The sequence below is a fragment of the Lepisma saccharinum genome, chromosome 3, assembly GCF_977018435.1.
Source record: "Lepisma saccharinum chromosome 3, izLepSacc3.1, whole genome shotgun sequence".
Lineage (NCBI taxonomy): Eukaryota > Metazoa > Arthropoda > Insecta > Zygentoma > Lepismatidae > Lepisma > Lepisma saccharinum.
In genome coordinates this window covers 82,813,729-82,838,023 of record NC_139231.1, presented here as the reverse complement: position 1 = coordinate 82,838,023, position 24,295 = coordinate 82,813,729, and the positions used below count along the sequence as shown (strand labels likewise).

The window sequence follows — 24,295 nt, the reverse complement described above, 5'->3', positions numbered from 1 at the left end:
CTACTATATTGTGTCAATGTAAATATCACCTCAGAGGAGAGTCATGTAGGAAGATGAATATGTGAGGCTGCTTCAAGATGCAAGTGTTTTTTGAAGCATCTATCCTCTGATAGACTCATGTGATTTTTATCTTCCACTTTTTTTAAAACCTTTTAATCCATTAAAATCTTGTTTTAGGTATTGGTTACATATGAGGCATTGAGAATATGAAGGGAACCAAACCAAACAAACGTACATTGTGAGGGAAATGCGTTTCAAGTTGTCAAGCACAGTGTGAACTCCACAAAACTTAGTAACAGTAGATTGGAATGTTTCATACGTGATTTCCAAACTTGTTTGTGGAGTTCGCACTGTGCTTGACAATTTGAAATGCATTTCCCTCACAATGCACGTTTGTTGAGTTTGCTCTTCATATCCGCAACGCCTCATATCTACTGTGTGTTTCTTTATTTGTGTCATGGTATTTCAGTTCTTCTAATCAGTTCCTTCTTCAGATCCTTGCTTCAGCAATCCACATAGTTATTCACATGCACAATGTAACAGAATAAATCCATGTCACACTGTGCTTATTGAGGCATACCCTGGGTTTTGATTAATGCACCTGATTTGCCCTGGATGTTTGTTCTGCATTATGCTGGTCTCACAATCTCCTCACTGATCGACTCAAGTTTGAGACCTGACATGGGCATTGGTGTTTCTTTTTGAATGGCCTGTCGTCTAATATAATCACCATCATCCTCATCACTCCAGAGAATGTGAAGAGGTACTTGCCCACCCCTTCATTTTCTTCCACATCCCTTTTTCAAAACCTACTTTCAACCAAAACACAATTAACTCTTGCAATATCACATTACAATATTGGTGTCATATTGAACACAGTATGTTAGGTATTGAAGTGAAACCACTATTTGTATGCAACATGCAATCCATTGATTCTTATCCGAAAGGGAAGCTGCATTTACTTTCTTGCACTGGCAGCAGCAGTCTTTTGAAAATCAACTCCATGCAATCCTTCATCTTTGGCGAGTTACAAGAAAGCAATCATAAATAAGTTATCATTCCCTGTTCGAACAAGTGAACTCACTCATGGTATTGAAACATTATCTTTAACAGTCATCTTTTTTTCTATAAGTGGTTGCAAAACAATCCAATAACAACAAGAGGCTCTTTTTTTCTGTTACACGGAGCAGCAGAAATTGAAAATATTAATTCATGGCATGTTTCTACACCAATTTTTATACATTTGTACCAAATCAAATTTGTATTGAGTGTAAATACAGTCAGCTAACTGAACTCTTGAAAAAAAAAATATTTTTTTTTACAATTCTGGAATGCTTCTGTTGCAATTTCAGACTGATGTTCACATGATACCAATGTTAAAGAACAGTCACCTTGAGAATGAAAAATGTGTTTCAAATGTAAGGGGTTCAGAAGAAAGGTCCAGTGTAGTAAGTACTTTTTTTTTTTTACTTAAATGTTCATGTAACATTGAGCTACGTGAACCTTCAGCAAGTTTTATCAAATATTATTAAAATGTAGCAATTTCATAATTTGACTACAAGTAGATATTTTTAATGAATAAAAAAGACTACTCAGAATAGTCAAAAGTTTTGTTCCTTACCTTTGTGTATAGAACTGGTATATGCACTGACATCCCTGCCTGTCCTACTCCATAATCAAAAACAGATACAGATAGTCCAGGAATGTGGCGCAGTTGACGGTCTGAAATTTAAACCTTAAATATCAGCAGTTTTCTGTAAATGTTAGCCATAAGATCTGTGAAAGAGAAATATATATGTTTACTCAAATACCCAATGAACCTTTCTTTAACTAGAAGTTTGATAGAAACTGAAGGTGGTCATCTTCCACAGATAGAGAGAAGACGACGTCATTTATCTTGTTTAGACATGCAACCCCTGATACATGTCCATGACAATGGTATGGAGGGTGAGAGGTCACATCTGGATGCGTGTTGTCAGTTGAAGGATATGCCCAATTCTTGTGTTAAAATCTGATGGACCTTGGTGTGGTTCAAATTCAACTCATCATCATTCATTCTTAGTGTTAGTCGATGGTCAGATGCACAAGAGCTAATACTTCCACATTGTCGTCGTTGTCATCTATTTTTGAAGTTGAAAGTCTTCCAGCATGGGACTCATTTTTGGTGGATTCCTGGTCCTCTGGAAATGTGGTGTGCTACTTGAACACTTTGTCATCTCAACAAAGTGGCACTTTCCCCAGCTTCACACAAAACTTTATTGCATCTCATTACTTGAATTTGCACACTTCCATTTCTGTGCCCCACGACGTACAACAACCGCTTCAGGAAAAACTGCTATATTAATTTAATAACCTGTTGCTGCTCATGACTTGCAATTTGTTCTATGGATGACAAGATGTTTATCTAGCCTTCACCTCATCAGTGAGCCTGCAGCATTGCCAGTCTTATTACTTTATTTACAGACATCGTATTTGCAACAGAAAATATACTTATACCCACCCATTGCAAATATTTTTTTATTTTTTTAATTTTTAATAAAAATAAAACAGACTGCTTTTTTCACAGTTGAGTTGCTGTATTAAAAGAATGTAACATTGACAACATCCATTATGTAACGGATTATTTTTGTTTAAAAAATTATTAACCATTGTTATAACTGTATCTTTAGTCAAAATGAAAATAAATGTCTGATGAAAGGAGTGTGTGTTCTCCTGAAACGTCACAAAGAAAAACTGTTTTCTTATGCTTGTAATAACCGTAAACTACAGGAACATAACTCTGGCAATGTTGCTCCCATCTCTCTGCCCCTCTTACAATGGTACTGTAACCTTACTCATTCCAAGTTCCACATGTGCATTTGAGAGTTCTCTTTCACAACTAAGATGAGTTGCCCAGGACCAGGGGTTTATCCAGGATTTTTATCTTGGGGGGGTGTTGGAAACTTTGGGGATGTTAAGTGAATATTTTGGATCGTTTCTAATTCAATTTGTTCATAGATGTTTGCAGAGATTAACCCCCCCCTTTTCCCTTCACGTAACATTTCAGTAGAAAAGATATGTCAATGCAGGAAAAGATGGAAAATAGATTTTTATGATAATGTTAATATTTCAGTCTAATGTTTCGAGTATTGCTTTCCGATAATGTTCACTACTTGATTTAATCAATCGTTAGACAACAGACAAGAGATGACATTGAAAAACACAAAATTTAAACATATTATTACCAGAAATCATTTCATGCAATTCTTAAGCTAGTTATAAATAAATTAGGAACACTTGCGCAATATTCTCTAACTGTATTTGTATGGTTCTTGTCGTAGGTGTAAGTCGGAGTTCATCTTAGGGCGTGCCCAATTCATGGATGGAATATCAGTGAGAATGCATTGCATGGGTGAGCGCGCGCTTGCATGTCTGAATACAGATATACAAGGGTCGTTCAAGGTTGACCGGGATTTTCGTACGTAAAAAATCGATGAATAGCCGGATCATGATGAAACGTGCGGGTGACGTAATGTATTCCTTCGCGAGTAACTAGCGCCCGGCATGACGTATTTCGCGCATGCGCAGCAGTTGCAGCGAACATGGCGGCAAGCAGTGTGTCTGTGGCTGTGGAGCAGCGGTGTGTAATCAAATTTCTCGTGAAGGAGAAAGTGAAACCAGCTGAGATTTTCAGACGATTGCAAGCACAGTATGGTGAACAAACGATGTCGCGGACAAGAGTGTACGAATGGTGTGAGCAGTTTCGCGAAGGACGGGAGCTGGTGACAAATGAAGCGCATGGACACATTCGCCCGACTGCAGTCACACCAGTGAATATCGCACGTGTTGAGCAAATTATTCTTGAGAACCGGCGAGTAACAGTGCGGGATATTGCTGCCGAGGTGAATATGAGTGTCGGGAGTGTTGAGACAATCATTCACGACCACTTACGCTTCCGCAAAATCTGTGCAAGTTGGGTTCCCCGCCAGCTGACATTCGATCAGAAGTGGACACGCAGGACGGTCTGTGAACAGCTTCTGAATCGGTTTCGAGCAGAAGGTGATGAATTGTTGCAATTCATCATCACGTGTGATGAAACATGGTTGCACAATTCAACCCCAGAGACCAAAAGACGCAGCATGGAGTGGCGGCATAAAGGTTCCCCGCCCCTCAAGAAAAGCAAAACGCAGCCGTCCGCTGGAAAGATCATGGCAAGTGTCTTCTGGGACATGAAGGGCGTTATCCATGTGGATTTTCTGGACAAAGGGAGCACGATTAATGCCCAGTATTACTCCACATTGTTGAGTGGTGCTGTACGAAAGTCCATTCGCAAGAAAAGACCTGGGATGTTGTCTGGAAATGTCATTCTTCTCCATGACAATGCCCCCGCCCTCACACGGCCAATGTGACAACAACATCTCTGGCCGACATGCGCTGGGAAGTTCTGCCACTTCCCGCCTACAGTCCGGATTTAGCCCCCAGTGATTATCATTTGTTTGCACTCCTTAAAGACCATCTGAGAGGGAAGAAATTCACGACAGACGAAGCACTGCGGAGCGATGTCCTCCAGTGGCTACGACAACAACCAAGTTCTTTCTACGCCAAAGGAATTCGGGAGCTGCCAGAACGATGGCAACGGTGCCTCGGCACGCACGGAGAATACTTTGAAAAACTGACATAGTTTGGTGTTTCTTCTGCTACCTATTTCCTCTGCAGAAATAAAAGTCCCGGTCAACCTTGAACGACCCTTGTAATATGACACTTAAATAACACAACATACTGCGAGCGAAGCGAGCAAGAAAATTTTTAGAACTATTTCTTTGCAAACTTATAATGCATATTATTAAGTAAACATAGCGACAATACTTTCATTTCACAGTATCCCATGATGTTTACTCTTTACAATCCTGCTTTGCTCGTTTGGCACCCTCTTTACCTCAGCACATGCCCCCTGCCCCCTCCTGTTCTAGTTTCAGTTAGAAAATATGCATATATATAATTTTAATAGTTTTATGTTGCGAGTGAGTTGCAAAATCTGCTGTTGTTTTCGAATCTCTATTTAAACAATGATTCACACACTTAAAAAAGTAATGAAACTATATATTTAGAGCATGGTTATGAAGACTTTAAAATATAGTGGGAAGTTGGGATGCAAGTTGATAGATGCCTGGTATTGCTTTTGAACGAAATCGGTCAAGGAATTTCATATTAAAGTCCTATATCCTTACAAAACTTTGGAAAATACTCTTGACGCTGTTCAGAGTTTATCTTTAAAATACTGGACGAGATACTCTAGGGAATTAGGAGTCATGTGTATCTTTGCCTTAAAAGAAAACGAAAAAACATGTGCAAATAAACGTATGCAGGGTGGCTACTCACTGGGAATTCCTGGAATTATGCGAGAATTAATGGCTCCGGGAATTATGCGTGAATTCTACTTCAATTTTTCTCCGTAGATGTGAAAAATTAAAACTTTTTAAATACAAATCCAATTCACATTTTATGCAAATAAAAATTATTTTCGTAAAATTTTCTTGCTTGCTTCGTTCGCAATTCCTCCTTTTCTAAGTCTTATCAAGTTTATAACCATAGCTAGGGGGCGGCAGAAGTCGGCCCTGGGTGCAGAAACTATCTTAATGACAAAAATGTTGTAAAATTGATTGATTGATTTGTGGTTTTAAGTCCACTTTATGCACATAAAGGATAATAGGGACTGGACCTACGGTTTCAAGTGGGATCCGAACTACTGTGCCATGTGTTGAAAAAATAATTGAAATCGTTTGTTCGAACACAAATGCTTTAGCACCAACTTCTACCCCCTTTTTGCATAATTTACGAGGATAATAACGTCTTTGATACTACTACTACTACTACTACTACTACTACTACTACTAATAATAATAATAACAACAATGTTGGTCCCGGCGGTTTCGAATCCCGGCTTGGACATGGATGTTTGTGACTGTCCATTCATCAATTTCATCATATCACTCATCCCCATCTTCGAAAATTAGCCAAACGTGGCACAAGAAGCGAAGTAAAATAAAACAAATAAATAATAATAATAATAATGTCATAATAATAACATTATTATTAACACTATTATTATTGGTAGTAGTATTAGTACGTTTATCCTGACATTTTCTCCCCGCCCGCTCAGACAAAAATTCGTGGCTGCGCCTCTGATTGTAAATAGAAACTCAGCACCTTCAATTAAATATTTTAATTATATTATGTATACCGTTTAATTGAATTATAATTTTTGGATGTTGGAATCACATAGACCCTTTATATTATGAAGATATTTGTGTGTGGATGTTGAGAGGCGGTAATACGTAAGGTTGAAATAGAGAATACATCTGCTTGAATTTTTGGAAAGTTCGCCTTGAAAACCAGGAATTATACTTGAATTTTATCATGGTCCTAGAGTAACATGCCCACCCTGGTATGGCATGTTAGCTGCAAAGGAAAGGCAAGGAATTTTCACTTCTAAATTGAGGTAATGTTTTATTTTCAATTATTTAAAAATTGAAAAGCATTTATTTCACTTTCCATCACAAAGAGCACAATGAACCAAACATTTTTTTTATCTCCACGTTTTCCAGCAGGCAGTGAGTAGCAAGCGCCGTCATGCCCCCACTGGTGCCCCTATGGTCAGATATAAATTTGGGACTTAATGTAAATTAAATTTATTTTTATGTTTAATTCCTTATACTGCCTTTGCTTCCTCTTAAAAGTTAGAAAAAATTAAACATGTCATTATGTCAGGGAACCGACTACATAAAAAGAGGAAGACAATATTTACTAAATCTATATCTTTGCAAACTGACAATAACTTTAATTTAATAGGGTGCCAGTAATTTCACAGGACGTTAACGCTTTTCTGTTTTTATCTGTTTTGCTTGTTCGACACCCCATTTGTCCTTAGCTCCCAGGCAACCACCTCGTGCAGACCCCCCTTTTTTTACAACTCTCTTTCTAATATATAATTTATTTTACAAAGGTAAGAACTCTTAGAGCCACACAAATGGTCACACACATCATCTATAGATGTGAATGAATCACTTCGGTTCTTCATGAAATACTTGCAGTTTTATAACGAATACTCTGTCAGTAAATTTTATATTGGTACTTTTTGAATATCCGTTGGCAGAAATTATACCTACCTATAGTGTCACTGTTTCTCTACTCACCCCTTTCGGTTTCTTTCTGTCTGATTTCATTCCCTTTTTCAAAATCCCGTATCTTCTTCAACCACTTTTGTAGTAAAGTTTCAGACATTGTTAGACTAAGCAGAACGACAACAGACGAACTGAGATGCTACACTGAAATTCTGACCTAAGGTCTAAGGCATTTGACAGTCTCTTCTCTATCACTCCAAAATCATCCATCTCGCCCAAGTTAAAGAAAATAGTGTTGCTAACCATAGTAACACAATTCACTACAAGAAGTCAAACCTGTAGCATTGAATATCTTCCCTTACTTTTATCGTACATTTTTCACATGAAAGAATCAAAAGGAAAATGCAACGAAATGTAAATTTCATTGACTCATGGGTTCAATTTACAAATCTGTAACGTATTTAAGAAATATTTATTTAGGTATTCAAACGCTGAACTGTCAACACTGTGTGCGGTATGTGCTCCCTGGAAGGAAGGCGAGAGGTCAGTTTGACATTTTCTAGATTCCAAAGCCTTGTCAAGGAAGCTGATGTTTCCAGGAAATGACCATGCTGAACATTCCACCCTCCTTCTTTGACACTTTGGTTGTAGTTGATCGAAAGGTCCATTGGACTACGCTTCTTGTAGAGCTACAAATGGTTCCTTTATGTTGAAGTATTGTTATTCTATTGTTGATATAAAAATCCATTCTTACACCCCCCCTACAGGGGGGGTGTTCTACTTTTCTGCTTGGGGGTGTTCGTCAAAATTTGGGAGGGTGTTGGGGGGTGTTAGGGGGGTGTGGATAAATCACTGCCCAGGACTGATCTAGACTACAGCAAATACAGTCTTTTCTTTTATTTATTTATTATGTAGTGGGGTTACAGTTAAGTTTGAAGGAAGTGGAATATGAAAGTATGTGTCCTGACTTGGGTGAGGGTGAGGGGGAGACATTTTGGTTTTGAACTCAGCATTATTTTGTTGTTAACAATACACATAAGTATTGACTGAATCATGCATTCAGTGTATTAACTTGGAGTTATATGATGGTATTTCAGTGTTAAGATTCTATATGAAAGCTATGTGTGCTATAACTATAAAACAACACTAAAATTTGACAAATTTAGAATGTTCATTCATTTGTTTTTATTTTCATATTTATTATGTGTTAGATATCCAACAGCATATTTGTTTACCATCGTCAGCAAGTGGAATCTGCCTCTGTGCTTGTCTGTCAATGTTTTCATACTTTTCCATTGAATAGCATATTCCATTCATATAGAGATATTCACTTTCAGCCTGGTTTGCCCATCTGTGTCCACATGTCTAGAAAGAAATGGAAGTTTGAATATGGTTAAAATTAATTTCAATGAATAAATCAGAGTGAATGAATACTGTGTTATCCTGTACATTTGAGAGAAAATTCTCGTGTTTATAAAAAAATAATTGTCATATACTGACTAACCGTCTCTGCCCGACATAAAACATCCAGTCAACATATGTTTCTTGTTTCGTTCGTTAGTGTCATCTTTGCTGTTAATGTGTATGTCTTAATGTCTTATGTCTTATGTACTTGCTATTTTTTGTAAGTGGTTTGACTGCAATGAAGTTAAATATATGTTTTTTTTTATAAGTACACTTTTCATTCTTACTCTATCTTCATTTGTAACAAGATGGAACAAAGTGACGACGAGGTTACAAACATAGCATACATAACCATAAAAACTTTTACACATGGCTCTTGTCTTTGGTGCGAGTCATCCAAGGTTCGATCACATTGGGAGCCACAAAATTTTGGTGTTTATCCATCATTGTGAGGGCAACTGGGAATCTGCCTCTGTGTTATCCTGTAGCTGGGGAGCTACTCAAAAGGTATAGTAGCAGACTCCAGTCTTGAAAACCAGAAAACAGCAACAATGGGAGTCAGAGCTTTTATGCTTTTGAATGTTTATTGATTACAATGTACCTTGCAACAATGACTACTGAAGTTCACCTCACCCAACAACATTTTGCAGAACTTTAAGCCAACTCAAACAAAATTCCCTTCTATTTTTCCTTCTCTAATTTGGAATCAATATAAATAGTTCTTTAATTACATTTTATACACAGATTTTATTAACTCATAAAAAGCTTTCATTATCTCTCAGGTTTCCCACTAACCAGGAAAAGTCCGGAAAATCAGCCTATGAGTGAAAGTCATGGATAAGTCAAGAAGTTTTGTAAGTATACCCCAAAACCTGGAAAAGTGTCTTCTTCTTCTTCTTTTTTTTTGCAAATTAGGATTTGGGAGTGAAAATAAATTCCACTATTTTTCTTAAAGATATTCCAAATAAAAATGTTCTTGTAGTGTATTTTTGTTTAGTTGTTTCAAGCAATGTCGAATAAAGTTAATTTTCTTGAATAGCAAGTGCACTGTAACTTTTAAAACCTGGTTATTTGCATGTTAATGCAGCACAGAATTATCTAGAAGTTTATTTGCAAAATTGGCATTTTGTGTGTGAGTGTGTGTACCAAAATGAGTGGGAACACTGTTTCTGATACTACAGTAATGGATCTTTAAATTACATAAAAACATTAGAGCCACACAGCTGCTACTTTACACAAATGAAAGTTGAAAAATCAACTGTACCACAAAAAAACCACCACGATCCTGATTGGTTGTCATGGAACCTCCAATCCAAGCTGTGTCTTTTTTATCTCTTATTATAGCCTTTTCAAGATAATGGGTTCTTCTATCATCTGAAGTAGAGAAAACAATATATTAATAATTCAGCGTTAAATATATATAGCAAGTTTTGACACTGTGGAACCAAAAATAATAATAATAAAATATATAGTTACCATGGTTCAAAATTATTAAAAATGATGAGGTTAAAAACATTCAATGTGCATGGACTACGAACAAACCAAAGTGACACAATTCACAGTTTTGAGAAAAGAGCTGAATCTGAGCAACACATGCAGCTTGTGTCACGTTGGCATGAAATGTTGCATTTATTTCTGAATGTTGGTTTCCAAGTTACATTTTCTCATGTGGCTTCATTTCAGCGTAGGAGAAACTCCATTTGATATCATCTGTCAGCTTGATATCTTCTTTCCCAGATCCTTTCCCCATTAACCATTTCTTCCAATGCATCTTTTTATCAGGCAGTTCCTTCTTAGCGAGTGTCCCAGGCAATTCCTTCTTTTCTTGATCACTTTCAACACCAACTCTTTTCAACACAGTTTTATTTCTTACTTTGTCTGTCCATTTCATTCTCCGCGATAGCTTCATTTCTAAAGCTTCCATTCGCTTTTCCTCATTTCTTTGTAGCATCCAGATTTCTGCACCATACGACACTACACTCCACAAAAAACATATGCATATTTAATGTCTTGCCTTGCCTCCCTCCTCAAGCTGTAAAAATTTATTTGAACGTCCACGGCAGTGTCTGCTAGAAATAAAATGTAAGTAAATTATGAATGTTCTATGCAACAAAAAAGTACTATTATTGAATATTTAGGAACTTCTATTGCAGAATGGAAAATATTTGTGTTCCCACTGCTTGTTATTTGTTTAGTTCTGCTATAATATTCTGTGATGGTCCATCAGATAGGGTGTCCACCATGTGGTTGACCTAGAGTGGATGATCTCAGGTGGGAATTTTTCTGACAATATCCCTGCATAAGCATCTCTGGGGCTCATCCAGCTTGTACTCAAATAACAACTGGCAATGTATCTGTCACTATGTATCAGCAGCATACATTCAAATTCAAATTCAAATTCTTTATTTGCGTGGGCGAGGTTCAGCCTGAGGCTGTTCTGCCACCTAACCCGTGTCATCGATTACATTAAATTTACATTTCTTATGTTCTTACAGTATTAATACAGTGTACAATAAACTGTATGATTTAGTTACAAAATCTATTGATAAAGTAATTGTAATAAATGTATGAATAAAATGATACAAAAATTGTGAAAAGACAACTACATAAAAATAAAATAAAATGAATAAAAAATAAATAAAAATAAAAATATGTAGACAAAATACATAACATAAACATACAAGTTACATTATAGTATTTGAACACAATCTCTGCTCTGCCAAAAGAAAATTCTTTACTTCATTTAGGAAAGATTCTATTTTAGATATGCTCGACATGGTCTTAGGTAGAGCACTCCATATTTGCAGTAAAATATGAAAACTACGACTGACATGCCTGTGTGTTGCAGAGTGGAAGGTTAAATTTAAAATTATTTCTTGTATGGTGGCTGTGAATACTGGTGCGAGGGATCAACATTCTGGGTACGCGAGGTGAGCGATGCATACCCACAACAAAGTTTTTTTATCCATGTTTGAGGAACAAAAAAAAGTAGACTATTTTCACTCCAAAATCTTTCCCGCAAACAGAAACTCCAGCTTTCACTTGAAAACACTGCTCTTCTTGGGCACCTGCCCGTACCAGTGCTGGAATTGACAAGGTGGGGGATGGGGCATGCGGAGGATGATATCCTCTCAGCCAGCAAAATTTTTGCAAAAGATTTCTCCAGTGTTGTCTCATTGTCACCATGTTAAACTATAGGAGCACCCTCCCTCCCCAACTAACTGCAAAGTTCAACGGAACACCCCCACCCCAGCTAACATTTTCCACTCTGGGGCGTAACTAGGCTGGGGGCAGCGGAACTGTGCCCCTGGGCCCCCAAGGTAAAGACAAGCCCGAAGACTGTAATTGATTTTCCTGACTTGTATTTTTATTGGACTATGTTTTTTGTTGACTGGTCCATGTAAAGTCTTGGAGCAGATGAATATAACTTCTACGTCATTAAAAGCAGACTTTCTTGATAAGGCTGCATGTCATATCTTACGGAACACTATCTAGAAATGACTGAGCTTCGCGGATCATTTGAATCATTTGTTGAAATGATAAATGCATGTGCCAAGTAGGAGGATTTCAATTGAATTTTTTGACAAAAGAATCGAAAAGATAAAGAAGTACTTTGACGAACTCTGTCCAAAGACTTGCCAACCAAGAGAGCTGGTAATAAGTATAAATATTTTACCCGATGATAGACACAATTTGCTCACAAATCGTTTTAAACACTTGAAAGCAGTTGTAGATACATAGAAAGTGTCCAGTGGCGTGGTCACGTATACTTTGTTCAGTATTCAGCCCTCATTTTCACATATTTTTCTTGCGTTTGACTTTCTTTTATTTTAAGAATACTGGGTTAAAGGTTGATTATGACCCAAACCAACCTCCTCCCCCCCCCCCTTCATGGTCACGCCATGTCAAGCTCTATAGACACTGTGCTTCGGAAAGAACCAGAAAAAATTGCAAGAATATTTCGAAAACTTTATTTCAGTCAAATATTATCAAAAGTTATTTCAAACACAAGATAAATAACATAATGATGTGAAAAAGCTTGCTCATATTCTTGTGATACAACATAGTTCATTGACGTCCAGTTATCCTTATGTCTGAGCCCTGAATGGCTTGATTCATGTACAGTCACTGGCAATAAAAATAGGTCAACTAGGTCCTGAAATATTGGCTTCCCTGCAATGCGTTATGGGTTTTGCCCAACTCTACGGCGATCAGTCGACTTCAATACACACACACCTTACTGTTCCTCTCACAGTGCTGATGATGTTATAATTCTGCTAGAAGCTAATAACAGAAGGGAGTTGGAGAGGAGAGCTAATAATGCTATGATGGTGGTTGATGACTTGACCAAGGAATCCAAGATGACACTCGCTAGAGATAAAACACACCAAATCATTTTAAAGGGTAAGTTATTGAGGAAGCCATCAATCAAGTTCGCAGGACTCAATATCTCAAACACAGAGAAATTGAAATACCTTGGAGTATATATAGAACCAGAAATGAGACTTAAAAGGCATGTGGTAGAGGTTACTGCAAAAGCCACTGCATAGCATACTAAGCATGAGCAACTCAGCAGTTAAGCTACCACTTAAGATTTCATTAATATATTACCATGCGAATTTTACTTCGATACCTAGTCTGTTATGTAGCTTCCTCTTGGTCGCATCTAGTAAAACAACAACAGATCAAGAATATCTTGATAACATCTCAGCGTAACGACCTTTGAGGATGCTAGGAGTGTTTAAAACTGCAACAACTCTTTCGCTCATAGTACTGGCAGGGTTTTCCCCATGGACCTTAAAGTACTACGATGTGCGGTAAGGTATTGGTGGAAGAAGAAACAACATACCAAGATAGAGGAACTCTTAAATGTAAGAGTACATACCAAAAAGGAAATAGATCAGTACCTCTGGGACCAAGGCAAATGGAGTGAGCCTAATATCAGGGATCAGCACATACTAGGAAGTATATAAGTGATGTGAGGAAAAGAGCGAGTAACAAGGTGTTTTATCCAGCTAAAGGTTTAGTGCATTTCATCACTAGCCATGGACCATATAACACTTATCTGAAAAGATTTGGATTAAGCGGAACAGAAGATTGTCAGACATGTAAAGTACAAGATAACCCGGAGCATATCCTGCAACAGTGCAGGAAACATACTGAGGAACAGATTGTAAAGCTAAGAGGGTGCTTGTGCAACGTTAATCCCCAGGAACATTTAAATAAACTTGGAATTTTCCAGACAGTGAATAAATTAGCTGAACTGATTTCTAAGAAAGAAGAGATTAACTACAGGTACAACATTAGTGACACCTCTGGAATGGGAACTCAGACTTCAAATCAAGTGGGAACGAACGAGAGATGTTGCAGTAGCAGACTGAGTGTCAAGGACTTAGGAAAGAATACTAAGAGAAATGTGACTGGAATCAAGAGAAACAGAGCTTAAATTCTATGAACAGGGACCAACAGCTATAAATAGGAGGAAGTATTATATAATCTCCCTTTGAAGTTGTAAGTAAATAGTGCCGTGAAATGCAGTGCAGGGAAGTGATTTTGAGGAGTTGAATCGAATTAAACATCATACTGAATAATATGTTTACTAGGATAGCAGCAGGGTAGTAGAAATCACCAAAAATTAGCAGAAGAAGAAGAAAGAAGAAGCAGCAGAAGATACAAGATAGAAAACTGAAGAAGAAGCTAGAGATTCCCCTATTCGGGGTAATCTTATAAGTTGGTAATTCCCGTAATATTGGAAAGCCAAAGGTCTAAGGACCAGCACATATTCAACAAATTAATCATTATATATTCCATATTTAAAAAAAAAGCATAGCCTAACATTTTTGTTTGCACATAAGACGTTCCAATTGCATAAATAATAAAAGTACATCCCATGTTATACATACATATTGTACAACGTGTAAAAAGTAGTGTAAATACAGAGAACAGAAGTACTGCAGAAAAATATTCCCTTAGTTCTTTAAAGGATTTACAAAGGAAGCGAAGGGAATCCAATCCCCTATCTGTCCTATAGGAGATAGACTGGAGGACCTGAAAGCAAGGGCTTTCAACCATTGCAGCGGGGGCGAGGGGGCAAGGGAGGTAGAGGCAGAAATGTTCCCTTTCCCTTCGAAAACCCGTTTCTACCTGGAGCTGTGAGGCGGAGAAAGAGCGAGCTAGGCCGCTGAACGCACCGAGGGACGAGAAGCGCGTGGAAAAAAAAGTGTTGCATATGAACTGTGGCTTCAACAAAATAATAAATATTGTGATTTGAAAATAATTAGAGATTGATTGATCTATCTCTGCTAGACTAGCTACTCCTCAGTGCACGTCACTGATTAAAGTGCATTACATAAAAATACGCATTTTTGTATTCGTAAATCCAGCCACTGTAATAGCAGTAACTGGGGGCCCCATTAGAGTAGTCTGCTCCAGGGCCCCCAGGTGTCTCGTTACGCCCCTGTTTTTCAGGCACTGGCTCACACCCACCCTTCTGTGGTTTCTTTTCAATGGTCAGAAATCCCAGGTTACCAATATTTTTTGCAGCTTTTAAAAGGTTGCTATGGACTCAAGAGATATACTATCTGGTATGTTGACCAACATTTACCAGTCATAGAGAACAGCTCAACGGGATCTGTAAAGTACGGACAGCTACAGAATTCGCGATTAAAATTAACCGATATGCCATCTGGTGGGATTTCCAGGAAGTACTCTAAGTAGGATACGTTGTGTTGAAGTCGTTTAAAGCATGGGGAATATGCGAGAGAGTAAGGTCTACTGTTCAGGTTTTTTTTTTTTGCTCTAAATCGTTTTATGGGTCAGAACAAATTAAAAGTTTTCATGTGTTTCCACCCCGCGGAATCAACAAAATGAAATTTGTTAATCAATCAGGGAAAACGTAATTGACAGAAGAAGATTGGTATGGGGGATATAACACTGTAATTCGGCAAGGAAATTACGAAGAATGCACGAGTCTGCTTACTTTATTTTTCAGAGAGAAATATATATTACCATGAAAGTAAAGTTTAAAATTGTAGTTTATAAATAAAGCTTTTTTTTTTTTTTTTGAAAAATCATGAAGCGTCTTAACCAATGCGTTCATGCGTATTACCGGTATTACGTATGTGTGAAATTTGGAACAGGTGCAAGTCAATTAAGAGAGAAGATGAATATAGTTTGAGAATGAATTAATGTCAAATGTAACCAGAAAGAAAGGTGGACATGCTAATGTTACTGTTTCATTCAGTATGCTGTCCTTTTTCAGTGAGTATAGCCTGGTCATGAAATCGTGAATATTATTATTAAACCAGCCTTTCTCTTTCGAGAAAGAACTGCAACGATATGTTCGCAATTTTCTCCTGTCCCAGCTTTTCAAGTACAGGCCAATTTCAATTCCTTTATTTTCAAATAATTTCCGAGAACCCCAGTTACAACATGACGTTCAGATGATGCAGCACTGCTTTGGACAACCAGTGCATACACATAGTTTCGTCTGCATTTTCCGTGTTATTTTTGCCTATCATAATTAAATGCTTCGTTCTCAGTACAGCTTCTCGTTTGTTAGTACCTGGAATTCAAATCGTATTCGCAATATTTAAAAATAATGCGTAATTTAAACGTTTTCTACCATACCAGTCATGACAACACGCTGCTATTTTGTACTACTGCGAATGTAAACAAAGATTTATCCTACTTAGAGCGGCCATATTGGAAGCGACACTAGCGCTCAGGTGGTAATTTTAATCGCGAATAGAATACGGAATACTTAAAAGAAGGCGTAAGTAAGTTTGATAATCTGCGATTGTTTTGGGAAGTCCCTCGCCAAGCACATTATGTGTCATACATGTGTCACGTGGGAAATTTTTTCCACAATAAGTTCCGCTCGGCAGACGGGGGTTTTTGCAATGCGACGAACGTGATTTAACTACATCACTCCATTTTTCTTGATAAGAACACACGGTTTCTTCACACACTTTATTTTCTTTGAGCAGTAAGAGATCGGCTTCTAGAATCCTTATAATTTCGTTTTTGCTGGCAAGTTCAGCTCGCAGATCTTCGCAGTTTGTGCATGGCAACATTTTTGCTATTTACTTTTCTTGCTTCAGTTTGCTGGGCTCTTCAAATATTTTATTACTTACCGCCGCTCTTCATATACCGTATATTCTATAAGATAATGATACTTTTAACCTTATTACCGCTAAAACTACAAAATAATTACGAGCTCTCTAGGTAGACGTCAAGAAACAACGGCAAGGGTAGGTAAAAAATATACTCCATGGATCACAGATAATGTAAAACTAGTAATGAAACTCAGGGATAATGCCTTACGTAAATTTAAACGAACAAATAACCCACACGACTAGCTACAATACAAGGATCTGCGTAACTTCACAACGTCAATTACAAGGCAGGAAAAGAAACCATATTTCACATCCCATATAAACAGCAGAAATATGAACACATGTGGTACCTGGCAAAAATTAAAAGATTTAGGTATTGTTGATAAAACTACAAATAATATTGATGCCCTTCCATCTAATCTTAGGGATGCAGATGTTATAAACAACCATTTTGTTAGTGTAACACAGAATCTCAATTTTTCTGAAACACTTATCCAAGAACAGTACAATTACTTCATGACAAACAGGACTGAGAATACCACAGATTTATGTTTCACAATTAAAACAATAACAGAACTTGACATATATAAGGCAATACATAGTATACACTCAAATACAGCTGGAGCTGATAAAATCACAGTTAAAATGTTAAAGTTATCGCTTCCCTTTGTACTACCTGCACTAACACAAATCATCAATTTCTCTATTTGCACTGGAGAATTTCCCTCCGTATGGAAGGAAGCTCACGTAATCCCACTAGCAAAGAAGAAGAATATTCAAAGTCTTGATGACCTCAGACCAATAAGCTTGCTGCCTGTTGTCTCCAAAATTATTGAAAAAGTAGTGTGTCAGCAACTCACCAAATTTGTTGATGCGAACAATATTTTACCAAAATTACAGTCAGGTTTTCGCAGTAAACATAGTACAGCCACTGCACTCACAAAAGTAGTAGATGACTTCCTTCATTTCATGGATGAACGGTGTGCAGTCATACTAGTCCTCTTAGACCTCAGCAAAGCCTTCGATAGTGTACGGCATGATCTACTTTTAGCTAAACTCAGATATTATAACTTCAGCCCATTAGCAATCAAGTGGTTCAACTCTTATCTTACAGACAGACACCAGAAAGTACAAATGCCTGGCACTCCACTATCATTTTTAAAATCTGTGCCAATAAAAACTGGGGTGCCTCAGGGATCAATATTGGGGCCACTACTGTTTACTTTATACACAGCAGACTTATCGAGAGCAATACAAACATGTACATATCATTTCTATGCTGATGACACACAGATATACCTACCACGCCAATTACAGTTAGACGTGATGTTATGGTCCTCAACGATGAATTAAAAAGAATTTCCACCTGGTGTGACTCCAATGCACTGATATTAAATCCCAAGAAATCCACATACATGTTACTGGGGAACAGACAAACAATTACAAACGACAAGTATAACGACATAGTCTTGAAGATACGTGGGACGTGCATACCACATAAAACAACATCTAAAAACCTGGGTTTGGTGATTGATAGTTCTCTCACTTGGACAGAACACATCAATGGACTGTGTAGAAAATCATTCTACATTCTCAGAAATTTATATAGGTCTCAAAATTATCTAACAGAAAAAGTTAAACTGAAGCTCGTTAAGCTCTTATTGTGGTCACTCTTTGATTACTGTGATGTAGTTTATGGTCCTGGGGTCTCAGTCAGAGATAAAAGGAAAATTCAGGTGATGCAAAATTCTTGTATACGATTTGCATTGAACATAAGGAAATATGAACATATCCTGCCTCATTTGAACACAAAGAAAATATTAACAATGGACAGAAGAAGGCATCTGCACTATATCACCTTCATAAACAAAATTTTGAAAGTAAGTAAACCAGATTATCTATTTAGAAAACTTAAAGTAGGCACTCAAATACACTCACACTTCACGCGAGGGCATAACAAACTTTTTACATGTCATCACAGTACCGCCTCCTTCAAATCATCATTCTCGGTAAATGCAGTTTCAACCTGGAATAAATTGCCCATAACAATAACTAACCAATCAACACTGCATGCTCTTAAATCCACAGCAAAGGACTATCTACTATGTAAACAGTTTGAATCTAGAAGCACACACGAATAAAAATACATCCCACAATGTATTAATGTCAATGTAAGAATTTGATATTACTTCATGTCAAATATTTCTATTCTTGCAGCCTTCAAACATTAACAAATATGCATTTATGTGTGCATATGTGTGTGCCTATATATATATATATATATATATATATATATATATATATATATATATATATACTTAAAATTGTATTTAGAATTTAGTTTTATGTATTTTTTCTTTTTGTGTATACATATACTCATTAATTGTATCTTTACAGTTCTTATTTGATTTCAAATTATCCATGCATTTTTTTCCATCTTTCTTACTTATTTACTATTGTTTGTATTATTATTATTATTATTTTTGTTTTTCTTTCTTTTTTTCTTATGGGATATATATACCGTTTGTAACTGTAGACTGTATTCTGACAAGGGTTAGGTGGGAGAACAGCGTACGCTGAACCTCGCCCGCTCAATAAAGATATATTATTATTATTATTATTATTATTATTATAACGTGGACAGAACCCGATGGCGTAGTGGTAACCTTGTAATCAAGGGGTCCCGGGTTCGATACCTGGTGGAGGCACTTGACACAGTGGGTTGGATCACACTTTAAACTCTAGGTCCAGTCCCGATTAGCCTTCTGTGCATAAAGTGGACTAAAAACAAAAAAATCAATCAATCAATCAATCAATCAATATATTCCTCCCCGTGAATGGCCACATACAGTATGCAAGTTATTTTCCAATTAACTAAAGGAAAAACAATTGAGATGTTCGGAACTTCAATTGTTGCAAATTATAGTATCATAATAAAGAAAATCCGAAAGTTATAATGTTATTATAACACCTAAATACCTTGAGCGAACATTTTTTGCATGCAGATATTATAGTGTAATCATGCAAATATTGATAGACTTCTTACCAGTATCATCCAATAAGAGTTCACTACAGGAATTACCAATTATGCAACGAAACACAACACCAGGCTCGTAAATTCTCGGACTCCTAACTGTAGAATTGCCTCTGGGAGCTCCTATTTGGACCCTGAAAGAGTGTGATAAAATATTACTTCCTAGGCATGGGAGTCGGGAGGGACGGTCGAATCGACTGTCGCCCCTCCCCAGGAAATGCCATAAATTAAAATTTTATGTGAGAGGTCAAACAGCATAAACTTTAGGGCTAAAATTTTCCCATAACTTTTAAAACTTGTCTTGAACGAGGTATGTAAAAGGTAAGAATAAAATAGAATAACTATGTATCTTAGTACACCAACTGTATGAAATGTGTGTATATATGTATATATATATATATATATATGTGTGTGTGTGTGTTAAACATTCATCTGGTGGATCGAGGAGAAGCCTCCTCAATAATGATAATAAATTTGAAACAACAAAATTTATTTATTTTTATATAGCTTATTGTAGTTCTTATTGTATTATATATTATTATACGTATATTGTATACATATAATGTATATCTGTATTATATTATAACCATTAGATATCATAACCATGATAAAAGAAAGAAAAGTAAAGTGCTCCCCTGTGCTTTGATTCATGCCATGAAGGCGTGGGGCCCCACACTTTCTTGATCACGACCGAAAGTGGGTGTGATGTGATTAGCACCACGCCCCTGGTCGCCTTTACCCCTAGAGTTTCCTCCAGGTACCCACTTGATACGACGCTAGGTGGACGCCGGAGCCATTTGAACAGGTGGAAGATATCCCGGTTCGCCCCCGCCAGGGATCGAACCCTGGTCTCTCGATGGTAGTCAGACGCCCTAACGACTTTTTAATTTTTTTTAATGAATACCGCTATGCGGTAGTATCCCTCGACAAAACACAAACATCCATGTCCTAACCGGGATTCGAACCTGGGACCCTTGGCGTCGTAACGCGGTGAGCTAACCACTCCGCCACGGAGGTCGACAACGACTGAGCTAACCATGATAATTATTATTATTATTGTTACTATTTCTACTATTCAAGTTTTATCAATGGCCTACAAACGTTTCTGGCGACGCCCATGTTCCTGGGGTGCATGTTGCTTGCGTCTGCTGATAAAATCCTGGATTATTCGTGTTGCTAACGAAAATTATGTACAACGTCTTCTCACCCGAAATTGGCATCTTGGAAAACCTTATCACTCTGATTTAAGTCATTAATTAATTCTATAATTTCCTGTGTGGAATACATTGGCAAACAATAGTATTAAAAATATTTCAATTGCGGAAGCTTTGTAATGCGAAATCATGGTCTGAATATTCAGTGTGGTATTTGACAAATTTCTAGTGTGTGATGTGGGGGCATTGCAGCAACAATTCTTGAAGTATCCAGATTTTATATACAGTATATTATACTATGAATATGGTTTCCCTACCTCAAAGTGCCACAGATGTCATGTTATAAACGATCAAAATTAGGGTTGTGCAGCCTTTGAAACACACACTGATCAACATAAATGTTTCAGTTTTTCCTCTTCAATAACATTTCCGGGAACTCAAGAATGATTCTTATCCCCTTAAATGAATTTCATATATTGAATAGCATCTTTATTATTTTACGTCGCTTTTCTGCCACTTTTAGCTAATCGCAACGATGAGGATGAGTGATGATTAGATTAAATTGATGAGGAGATAGTCACGAAGAACACCCATACCCAAGCCAAGACTCGAACCAGAGAATTTTGTGGCGAGAACGAAAGTACCACTTAACGCGCTCGGCCATATCAGACTTGAAATACATTTGGAGGAGGGGGACAAGATTGACATAGACGACATTTTTCTGCCTCCTTGGGGGAGCAGAAAGTGCCTTGCCCCCCTTTTTATTTAATTTATTACATTTCATCATACGGTTAACTAAGCGAGGCAGAAAAGCGATGCGAAACTACCAAAATAGAGATACAAAAATAGCTTGAAAATAACAACGTTGTAGAATAGTCCCAGCACTGATTGGTATTACATTATATTAGTGACGCAGCCACGAGGACCAGAACTCGAACCCGGAACCTTCAGATAGCGACGTCGTGAGTCGGCCACTCGGTGCCCTCGGCCACCTGCACCAGAGAATGCTTACAAAGATCATTCCATCATGTTGTACATCAACTCATTCTGATAACCTCTAATTTGCAGAGGTGGAGGAACGACGTAAAATATGTGATGATGAGGAAAGGTGAACATTTTATGCCATTCATACACCATTGCCGCTTTTGCGCAATGCATGCCGTTCATTTATTCGTACACGCATTGACACGTAAGTGATAAGTTGGCATAGTGGTAATGTCCTCGCCTTCCCCGGGTTCAGATCCAACTTGAAACCGTCGGTGCAGTCGCGATTACCATATCTTTGAATAAGTGAACTTAAAGTAAAACCCAAACTCAAAAGTTGGTAACGTTGAGCTGACAAAGTCGCATAGGAAGTCCAAGTGTGGAACAGGCCTAAGGAGCAAGGAGTACTCGTAATGCTCTCCAATAACAACCCGCCTTTTTCTTTAGTGTTACAAAACGCCCCCCGATATACTCTTTTTAGTTTTTAATAGTAAACTACCCACATTTTAACATAGCATAATTTGCATTAAGAAAATGCGTATTTCACTTGGAGAAACAAGGAAATTAGAAATTATTTATCGCCTCTGTATATTTAATAGATAGGCTCTATTCTAATATAATTTTATCATGGATTCTGTAAAATATTTTGTTCAATTTTCAAGGAGGGGAAAAGGTCTTGAGAGAAATACTAGTAATACACGTAGTATGGTAGCATTATTGATTATAAGTTTGGGACTTTTGTACGTGTATTATTTTGCAACTGAAATTGTGTCAAATTAACATTATTTGGTAACATATCTTTGCATTTTATGTTACGAGTATTTGCTGTGAATGATTTTGTCCTACGTTTTGGGACAGTGTGACATACTTTTTGCTTTTAGTGATTTGGCAATTCTCTGTCCCACAACTTGGTCGAACTCTAATTCGCATGGAACACTCGAAGATCTTGGCTGTAGCAAAAAGAGAGAGAACGGTCTGTCAGATGGCAGACCAGTCGAAAAAACGAATATCGTAATATTCAACATAAATCTATTGCAAATATTTTTACACGAAATAACATAATTAGTGTCATGAATTGTTTAAGAGGATAAATGTGAGTAGCTGACAGCTTCCAAAAGAACGTTATGTATGGTTTGAAACGATTCGGTAGGTAGTAGCTTTAATAGTAAAAAATCTCATACGCACAGATTACATGCATTAGATATGATGTTCGAGATCGTTATTTATTCTTGGCTATTCTGTGTTCAACCGATTATACTGCAGGGACAGTGCCGGCGATTAGGAGGGGTATGGGCGGGAGGAGTTGCCCCACTTATTTGGCACTTTTGACCCGCAAACTATGCTAAACCTTATGTACCAAGGGAAAGTAAACTGTCATTGCCCCCCGTCCCACTCCAGTTTTGAAACCCAATCGCCGCAATTGTGCAGGGGCGTACTCAAGCGCAACTCAGTTTTCTGAACGTTATCTTTAATGTAGAAGTTGATATTTTAATAGTTTCATACCATAACAGTTTCTTGTAGCTAAGTCTCGAAATACATTTTCAGACACGAACATTTGTACACCAGGGCCTCCTCGATGCCGTAGTGGTAACGTCGTCGCCTTGTAATGGAGTCCCGGGTTCGATACCCGGTGGAGGCACATAGCACAGTGGTTCGGATCCCACTTTAAACTGTAGGTCTAGTCCCGATTAGCCTTTCTGTGCATAAAGCGGACTTAAGACAACAATTCAATTCAATTCAATTGCACACCACCAATACACACTGTAACATCATGAATGTGCCACTCGCCTAATTATGGCCGTAACAGAATATTGACATAACCTCGCCATATGCATTGTCTCACTTACCAAGGTTTCGAATTATTATTTTCTCCAGCTTGCAGAATTACGCTGTAACCGAAGTAACTAGATCTTGATTCAGTACTTTTAAGCGGACTCTCGTAGATTATGGCATATCTAGTATCGAGATTAAAGCCATAACACAAAAGAGGGAGATAAGCGTACAAGAGAAAAGGGTAGTGCATTGCGAACTGACACTGTGGCACAACACTTAGCTCAACGTTCCAAGACTGAGAAGTGAAGAGGAAGTTTTGTGGGATTTCTTCATTTCCTGTCTTTTCCAATACCTTCCTAGATTGTCATTTCCTGTCAGAACAACACCACGATCAGGATGTTAATGAGGTAAGCAGTCTGGGCGCATGTACTATAATTTTTCTTAAACATTTCTTTCTTTATGAAACATGCTGTTTGTTTCGATGTAAAGCAATTTTAATTGCGCTACCCATAAGATAGAACCGTTCATCGAGCAACACGTATATTCCTTGAATTATATTGCCTGAAAATTTGCAGCAGGAAATAGGTCCCTACCCTCAATGAAAGCGAAATGTTTTGATAAGAAATCCTGATGTCATCTTTGCACATAAGCACAATCAGGCCTAAGCAGTGCTATACTCTGTCACGGCTATATCTGGAACAACGTCACGCAAAGCGGCAGAGAGGGGAG

General features: G+C 37.5%; 1 protein-coding gene across 2 annotated transcripts in view; it reads right to left on the bottom strand.

The window, feature by feature from the left end:
* Positions 1 to 23,841, bottom strand: part of LOC145985192 (integrin alpha-PS3-like) — a 93,528-nt gene extending 69,687 nt beyond the window's left edge. For both annotated transcript variants that reach the window (XM_083118914.1, XM_083118915.1), the window contains exons 1-5: positions 23,641 to 23,841; positions 19,668 to 19,789; positions 9,769 to 9,878; positions 8,336 to 8,465; positions 1,622 to 1,722 (exon numbers count right to left, since the gene is read on the bottom strand). In XM_083118914.1, the coding sequence (XP_082975040.1) occupies positions 1,622 to 1,722; positions 8,336 to 8,465; positions 9,769 to 9,878; positions 19,668 to 19,789; positions 23,641 to 23,816 (639 nt within the window). In that variant the 5' untranslated portion in view covers positions 23,817 to 23,841. The remainder of the gene's footprint in view (positions 1 to 1,621; positions 1,723 to 8,335; positions 8,466 to 9,768; positions 9,879 to 19,667; positions 19,790 to 23,640) is intronic.
* Between the last annotated feature and the right edge of the window lie 454 nt (positions 23,842 to 24,295).